We start from the raw sequence: 8,517 nt of genomic DNA, 5'->3' as shown, positions 1-8,517 counted from the left end.
TGTGTAAATTGTTGTTGCGTTTGTGTGTATTTTCGTCGTCTGTGTTGATTTCTTTTACTTTTGTTTTACTACTCAGCGAAAAGAACAGAGAGGTCTCCACAGCTATTAGCCTACAGGTAGCTAGCTTATGTAGACAGATTAGACGGTCGTTTTTTTCTTTTTCTACAAAAAAACATTAACGTTAGCTGAGACAGAGACGTGTTTAAAGCTGGCTCCTGGAGACTTGCTGTTTGTTATCGTTTCGCTGCGAGGCAGAGGAGTTTTTTTCCACCCTTGGCATCTGTGGGACATCCTGTGGATTAGCCAGCCAAACACACATCTGAACTTCCAGAAAATCGGTAAGTACCACCACTAGCAGCGGGAAAGAAAAAATTCCAGCTTGCACCTTGTACCACATAATTAAGATTGTATTTGACATTGTGTGAGTAGAAATAGAAACTCCACCGCGGCCCCCTGTGGTCAACACACAGTAAAAAAAAAAAAAAGAAAAAAGAAAAAAATATATATATAAAGGAAGTTATGTGGAGTACAGAAACTCTAGTTCATGTATTTTACTTCATACCCTGCACGTGTTTGATTCACTGAAGTTTATTCATGTTAAGTGTTTGTAGAAACCATTTCTTGTAAATACTTCTCTTACTCTTGTGATCCAAAACATTTATCTGAAGCAAAATTCAGAAGCTTTTATGTAAATAGTTTTGTAATAAACAATAAATATATAAACTGATCAACCCATATCATATCTGTTTTTACAGTCATTTATGTGGGACAAATCATTTATATAATGAATTACTATGAAATATAAATTTTGTAATGTCTCTCTTTACTAAGGAGAGACAATACTGACTGCAAAAAAATGGATGCTGTCGATCGAGGGGAGCATCGTAATTCCACCTGCTGCTCACCTGGTTGACTTCACCACTGCCTTGGCCACTCTCTTCGCCTGTTCAACCTAGAGTATCAGGTGGAAGCCAGTGCAACACTGGAGTTTGTTCAGAGGTATTAATTATCATAGATTGTTGATTGTAAAATCATCACTGGTTTAGAGTATTTTGTCAGAAACATCTGCAGTAAACAGAAAAGTAATTTCCTTGTTTTTCTTGGTAAACAGTTATGATTTGCTAACTGATTACTTGTTAACATGTACATATTGTCCCACCCTTAACTCCTATACTCATTTTCATAGGTTTTTAGTCAGGATTAATCCTGACTCCACCAAGTGCAGTGCCAAGGAGCAGATGAGCTGGAGGACTGGGAGAGTGGTGAAGCGGAAGACTTCATACATGAACCCCCATGTAATCTCCTTCATCAGGGACTTCACTGAGTTCGATTGGCAAACTGACTAGATGCAGGTGAGGTTCTGATTAGGGTTGTCACAAGAACCGATACTTCCGGTACCAATTCGATACCAACACACAAAAAATACATGGATACCTGCTTTTTTCTGGTACTGTCAGAACCGAATATTCAACTTTTCCCTCGGCTTGCCGTGTCGATTCTCGGTGGAACTGACGGGGGCAGTATATGCGTGTGAGCAGCACAGAGCAGTCAGCGGCGCTGAGATAACAATAACAATGGCTTCAGCAAGTGGAAGTGGAGGCACAACACGTCGGCTCGTTGACGAAACAGGTACGAAGAGTTGCGAGTGGAAATATTTTGCATTCGAGGCGGATGAATACGGAGCAATTCTAGACACAAACAAGCCGACAAGCAAACAGTGCCTGGTATTAGAGGTTTTAGTTATGTGAGATCAGGCTCCACACCACTGTTGTATTGTTATTTATTTGCATATTTACAAGAAGAAGAATATTGTTTGTTTTATATACTTGAAGGCTCCATGCCACTGCCAGTGTTTCCCATACATAGACCATTCTGTGGCGCACTGCCACAGAATGGAGACCAACCGCCACAGAATGATTCTGTTTTGTTGTTGTTTTCCGTTTTTTTTTTCTTCCCTCGTCTATGCTCTCAACGTAATATCGTTCCGTTCATTCATCTCCGCATAGCGCTCTTTCTCTGTCATTCTCGGACACACACGGACACAAGCACACACACATACAGACAAGCGCGCATATGCCGTGTGTCAGTGGAGCGCCACATATTGCTACCTGGTCTGTGGGAAACACTGCACTGCTGTTCTTTTTTGTATGCAAATAGCTGAATATTGTTGTTATTTATTACCATAAAGCACAGTATTGCTTGTTTTTATAGTGGTATTTAATACTTGACAGTTTAAAGCACTTTTCAATAAATTAGTGAATTTAAAAGTACATGGGTTCTGTTTTTTAAAGATATTTTTTTGCCTTTATTGACAGAGCAGTAGAGAGTGACAGGAAAGGGGCAGAGAGAGAGGGGGAATGACACGCAGGAAAGAGTCGGGCCGGTCCGGAGTTGAACTGGCACTCGCCTGCTAAGAGCATCTGCTCATGTGGTACGCGCCCAAACCACTCCGCCATCGGGCCGCCCTGTTTTTTTCTTTTTAAATTGTGGTATCGAACTAGTATCGAGAATCGTGGAAAATCACAGGTATTGGTATCGACTACTGAAGTTCTGGTATCGTGACAACCCTAGTTCTGATAATAGCTTTTGCATTGAAAGTTCAAGATGGTTTATTTAAAGATGCTAAATCAAATATTTTATTAAATAATGTGTGTTAAGCTACTGTTATGTTAGTGATTGAATGGTGATTGAGACTATGGTCCACCGGGCTCTTGAGTCGACTTCAGCAGGAAAAATCAAACATGCTGTAATTCATGGTCAATAAAAAACATGTTAAAAACACAGTTAATTCAACATCTCTTTAAGCATTTTAACTGGGGATCCACTGATACCACTTTTTTCCAAAACGAGTACTGTACGAGTACTTGCATTTCTGTACTCACCGATACTGATACTGAGTACATACGCCATTACACATTAAGTTGCTTAGAATTTTTTATTTTATATTTCCACACACTGGACACAGACACACACACTGGACACTAACACACAGACAGACACACACACTGGACACTGACAGATACACACACTGGACACTGACAGACACACACACACACACACACACACACACACACACTCTTTACCTCGGATCGAGAAGAGTCGCGATGCAGTACAATGGATTTTTTCCCCCGTCACTGCAGCCAGCGTTACCTTCATGCCTTTAATGCCATCATACCGGTATAGGTATCGGTGCATCCCTAATTTTAACACATTGCTAAACTCAATGGGCTTTATGCACAGCTCCACTACTTCCTGAATTAAGCCAGCCCCTTTATTTCCTGTCTTACATTATTGGACAAACTGATTAATCCAGGTGTGTCTCACCTCACAGACAGTCAGACACACCTGGATTAATCAGTTGGTAGCCTACATCTTGAATCAAAATGTAGGCTACCTTCAACTGAATGCAGCACTGTCATCTTGGGATATTTGACACACTTTCTATAAGGAATAAGTACCTTGACATGACATCACCATGGTAGACCCTCATCACATATGTGGTGCATCACAAACAGTGTTTCCCCTACAGTGTATTTGGGGGGGCGGCCCCCTTTAACCCCCCCCCAAGACAAAAAAGCTAGGGCAAACACTGACAAAGTAATTGTAATAATGTAATTTTTTTTTTTTTTAAAGATATTTTTTTGGGCATTTTTTGCCTTTATTGACAGGACAGGGGCAGAGAGAGAGGGGGAATGACACGCAGGAAAGAGTCGGGCCGGTCATGAGTCAAACCAGCGCTCGCCTGCTAAGAGCATCCACTCATGTGGTAAGCGCCCAAACCACTCCGCCATCGGGCCGCTGTAATAATGTAATTTTTAATGTGTTCTCTTCTTTAATTTCAGGGTCCAACTGGGATCTGGGTCTCCAAGTTCAGGGCAGTCAAGCGGCCATAGACCTTTATTTCAAGTGGTAGGGGAATGACAGGATTTCTCTTTACGAAGTTTCTTATGTGTCCAGATGCATTGTTCATGCAAATGTTAAGTATTTTACATGATATTGTTGTGTTTTTAAAAAATGTATAATTGTGAAGCTTGCCTGTTAATAGTTTGAGCTTTTGGGCCGGCTGACATAACTGGCTTTTTTATTTTTTATTTCTTGTTTCTATAATGGCAATATTTTAACAACTGTTAGTTGTTTTAAGACAACAGTTAGCCTATTCAGTGTCTCCTCTACTACTATTTATTTGTGGCGGGCCTGAGTAGTTGGAGTAGTCAGAGTGGTTTGGTGCATCGTGGTGGTTCTGAAAAGTTTGGTAAACCTGTGCTTTATCATCTTGTTCACCAAATGTCTTGAATAAATAATTGTGTTAACAAATTTCTTCTTTTCTGTAGTTAATTGAAATATTTTAGAATATGGGTCATTCTGTTGATGATGGGTAATACTATATCACAGTGATACAGTTGTTAAATTGTACAGTGAGAAACTGAATTTACAGTGATCAACTGTTACCTACTGTTAATAGTACGGTATTACCATATATAATACCACAAAAAAATAACTTTTTATTTGTACAGTAAACCAGCAACTGAAATCACAGTATTTAATTGGTATATATTTTACAGTAAATAAACAAATACTGTGAATGGAAGTACAGTATGTCTACTGTAAAACATATTTACAGTAACTAGCTGGCCAATTGTTGCCAGTAAGTTACTGTAAATTTTAAGGTAATTTTGTTACAGTGCTGTAATACACAACAATAGTCAAATGGACATATGGCAAGGAGAGAAAAATGAACAAAGCGCACACGCTAACTTTTTACCGTAGAAACTGTAGGTTGTATTTCGTCTTGTACAACAAAGTAGAAAACTGCTCTTACTGAAATGATGACCCCTCAGCTTCAGGGGGGGTCCGCAGTTGATTCCCGTGCGTCATGAGCGCACAGGTGGTCCGCGGACTGTGCGGACTTCCGGTCATCTGTCGGAGTGAAGAAAAGACGTGTTGAACTCATTTAATGACAGGAATTAATCTGTTGATACTGACGTGACAGCACAGTAAAATACAATCAGATAAAATAAAAACAAGAAGAAACTAAGAGAACAGTTGATTTCAACTTGAATGCTGCGTTCATTCATTCATGAGGAATGAGCTGTATGTGCGCATGCGCGCGTCTGTGAGAGAGAGAGAGAGACACGAGTTGCCTTAATGACGTAGGCTATGTGAGAGAGAGAGACGGGAAATGCCTTTGATCCATGTGACGTCATATAGGGGAACGTCTATATATAGAGCTGGTTTTTAAAATCTGCATTTTTGTTTTCACTCCAGACAAGTGACTTCAAACACACACTCTTCAACCACAGTGAGAATTCAAACACTGAACATTCACAGTAAGTTGTAAACAAAGTGAAGCAGTTACAGCAGCTTTGTAAAACAACAATCTTCTGTTATGGACCAATCCGTATCCATGATGGACAACTCTACCGTCGTCACACCCGAGGCTCTTTTGCCCGTGGTGAATAAATATTTTGAAAGGTTCTCTGCAGTACAGTGGAACATGTTATCTGCAGGGATTCAGGACTCAGCCACAACAGCTGCACTGACTGACTTGTGTACAGAAGTGATACAGATTCTCTGTACAATTGTCCTGAGAGTTGTGAAGCCAATGCTTGAGGACAGCTCTCACCAGAGGGAATCTCAGGCCGATATAAACATATTTCTGGAGAACCTCAACACAAATGTGGGAGACTCGCTCTCTCGGAGCTTTGCTCTCGCTCTCGATGTCCCACAGGAGAAATATGACAGTGCTGAACAGCTGACAGCACTAGTCGAAGAGGAAGTTTCACAGAAGGTAAACTCCATTGTGTCTGCAGCCATCAACAGCCCTGTTTGGCCGTCACAGCCGGCTGTTTTTGTCAGTGGCTCCGTGTCCAACATCAGATCTCTTGGTCAAATGGTGTCTCACGCTAGCAAATGTCTGAGACGATATTTGGATAGACTGAAGTTCCAGTGCCTGGGAGAGTGTTGGCAGCCGAAAATCACAGAGTCTTCCTCATACAAAAGCTCTGAGTCAACACCAGAGGTCCTTGAAATAGAGGAACCAGAGAAATGTGAAACACCTCAGAGCGTAAAATCAAAGATTTCCGTCCCGTCTGCCACTAAAGCTGTGACTGACATTTTCCTGAAATGGTCCAGCAAGACATCAGACATGGAAGAAGAGGGCGATGATTCTCCCCGGTCTGACATCTCTCTGGATGCTCAGGATGCAGCGTCTGATATCGTCCAAGTTATAAAAGAAGATCTGCATTATGACAACTTGGAATATGTTGCCGGATGCAGTGAGAAAAGCATCTCTCCAACACCTCATTTTGATATGAGGTTAATCTTCAACAAGGTGAGAGAGTTTTTTGCCTCACAGGCCAGACCTTCAGACGACACCACCGACTCCATCCAGATCTACCACAAACAAAGATTTTCCAGGTTTGCCCAAGAACAATATGTAAAAATGGTGGCAGAGCTGAAGAGCAAGTTTAGGACAAGACGCTTAGAGTTCCTGGTGAGGCTCAAGCAGGGTGCACGGTCCCCTCAGCTGACACTCACTGAAGATGAATGTCTGATGCCAGGAGCTGTTCCAGAGTCTCCCAGGCCTACACCTGAAACTCCCAGTCCAACCAGCATGGTGTCAGAGGTCAGCATGAGGACCAAGAGGTCTACAGTTAATTCTGAGGCCATAAAAACTGATGTTGACAGACTGTTTCACAAGCTACACCAGCCAGAGCATCCTGCAGCCAGCAAAACACTGGAGAACATCAAGGCCAGTGGCGAGATCAGGAAGTTCTCAAAGGAACTGGTCGATAAACTGTACGAACATCTGATGGCTGGCCTGACAGATCAAATTCCCGTGGTTTCAACGGACAGATGTCTTTCAGACTCTGTCATCCCTGAATTAACCAGGAAGGCCACCCGGTCACCGTTTTCTCCTGAGGTTCTGTACGCCATTACAGAGGACTCAGTGGAGAAGTTCCTACAGAAGGTGCTACTGTGGATAGACAAAGAACCATCAGAGAAAACCAACTACAGTGAGGAGGTGTCTGGTGCACTGACTGACATCCAGGATGTAATCACAAAGATGCTGTCCACACCAGAAGAGGAGGACATCATGAGACTGGAGTCCCCTGAAGCCAGAGACCAGCAGATCCCAACACCTTCTTATTTAAGTCAGACACCACCTCCTGAGGCTGCACCATCTGAATCCGTCAGAGAGGATGGCCTCAATGTCTGTGACCATGCTGATGGTCGTGAGTTGACCTCACCCAAGTTGGCTCCAGGAGAATCTCCTGACAAACGCTCTGAGCCTCCAGCAGTTTCTTCCCCCAGTCATGAAGGACGTCCCCCCACTCCTGATGGATGTCCCCCCAGTCCTGAAAGATGTCCCCCCACTCCTGAAGGATGTCCCCCCAGTCCAGTGTTAACCCCTGAGGAGCTCGGTCAGGGGCTCTTAGCAGAGTCAACTGATAGCTCCTCTTCTACATCAGATGAGATGACCAACTACCTCATGACTGCTCTTCTCCTGAGGCTCCTCACAAAAGTCCCGAGCAAAACCGATGGATCCCAACAGCCAGTCGACATCGACGCCATCACCAAGCGTCTGTCAGAGGCGGCGCAGGATCAAGTCAACATCTGTGGCTCTTCTTTTGGAAAATCCAAGGACAAGCTGAGGAAAATCAACAAGGCCCTGACTAAAGACCTTCACACGGAGTTTGGCTCTCCTGAAAATCTACTGGAGGCCGCCACAGCATCAGACGACACATCTTTTGATGATGCTCTTGTGAGGTATCTAGAGATCCACCTGAATGCCGTCCTCAGTCCACCCAAGAAGAAGAAGTCCAAAGTTGCCCGGTTTTTCTCATCTGTGGGGAAGGCTTTGATCAAGCCCTTCACATGGTGCATCAAGGGCAACTAACAACCCCCCTATATCCCCTCCCCCTTCCCCCACATCCCCAACCCCCCCACCCCACCATCCCCCAATGGGTTTACTCCGGGTGCTCCGGTTCCCTCCCACATTTTAAATAATAAAAAAATTCAGAATCATAATCACATTTTGATTTCAGTTGTGTTTTCCTCTGCTGTCAAGGTATAAATATGAAATTCAGGTTGATTAGGACTAAAAATGTTGTTGTGTGTATTCATCAGGTGCCTGTTTAATTTTCACATCATTACAACAAGTTGAGCTTCACAGTAGAAGATGTATGTATATAGATAGATAGATAGATAGATAGATATATAGATAGATAGATAGATAGATAGATAGATAGATAGATAGATAGATAGATAGTTATTCCTTGAGCTGGATTAACAAAAAGAGAACACATTACTCCACTTTCAGCCGCCCAACATGTATTGCCTGTTTGTTTTCAGGCTCCATTTTAAAATATGAATAATTAGCTGAAGGTGTTGCTAGATGAAAGATTACATGGGTGAAAAATATCAAAAGGTTCCACACTCCAAAGACCAGTATCCAGCTTTCACTAAAGACAAAATCAAATACTCATCATTAAAGACCATGAACAATGAATAAGC

At 42.5% G+C, this 8,517-nt stretch overlaps 1 protein-coding gene and 1 long non-coding RNA gene across 2 annotated transcripts; both read left to right on the top strand.

Moving 5' to 3' along the window:
* The first annotated feature begins 200 nt into the window (after nt 1-200).
* Nucleotides 201-4,639, top strand: LOC139611289 (uncharacterized). Its single transcript, XR_011686291.1, has 4 exons — nt 201-338; nt 832-957; nt 1,000-1,352; nt 3,843-4,639. It is a non-coding gene; the product is annotated as an uncharacterized lncRNA (long non-coding RNA).
* Nucleotides 4,640-5,404: 765 nt separating this feature from the next.
* On the top strand, nt 5,405-8,281 carry LOC139611828 (uncharacterized). Its single transcript, XM_071466766.1, has 2 exons — nt 5,405-8,188; nt 8,241-8,281. The coding sequence occupies exon 1, from the start codon at nt 5,405-5,407 to the stop codon at nt 7,898-7,900; it is 2,496 nt and encodes an 831-aa protein (XP_071322867.1). The 3' UTR covers nt 7,901-8,188; nt 8,241-8,281.
* Nucleotides 8,282-8,517: the final 236 nt, after the last annotated feature.

The sequence above is a fragment of the Trachinotus anak genome, unplaced genomic scaffold (genome assembly GCF_046630095.1).
Source record: "Trachinotus anak isolate AG129_WGS33_773 ecotype Australia unplaced genomic scaffold, CSIRO_AGI_Tana_v1 ptg000028l, whole genome shotgun sequence".
Taxonomy (NCBI): Eukaryota; Metazoa; Chordata; class Actinopteri; order Carangiformes; family Carangidae; genus Trachinotus; species Trachinotus anak.
Note: the sequence above shows the minus strand (reverse complement) of the source record. Positions and strands in the feature narration are given on the sequence as shown.

Excerpts from the sequence above, each read along its gene's own strand:
- LOC139611828 (XM_071466766.1), top strand. The coding sequence starts at position 5,405 with ATGATGGACAACTCTACCGTCGTCACACCCGAGGCTCTTTTGCCCGTG.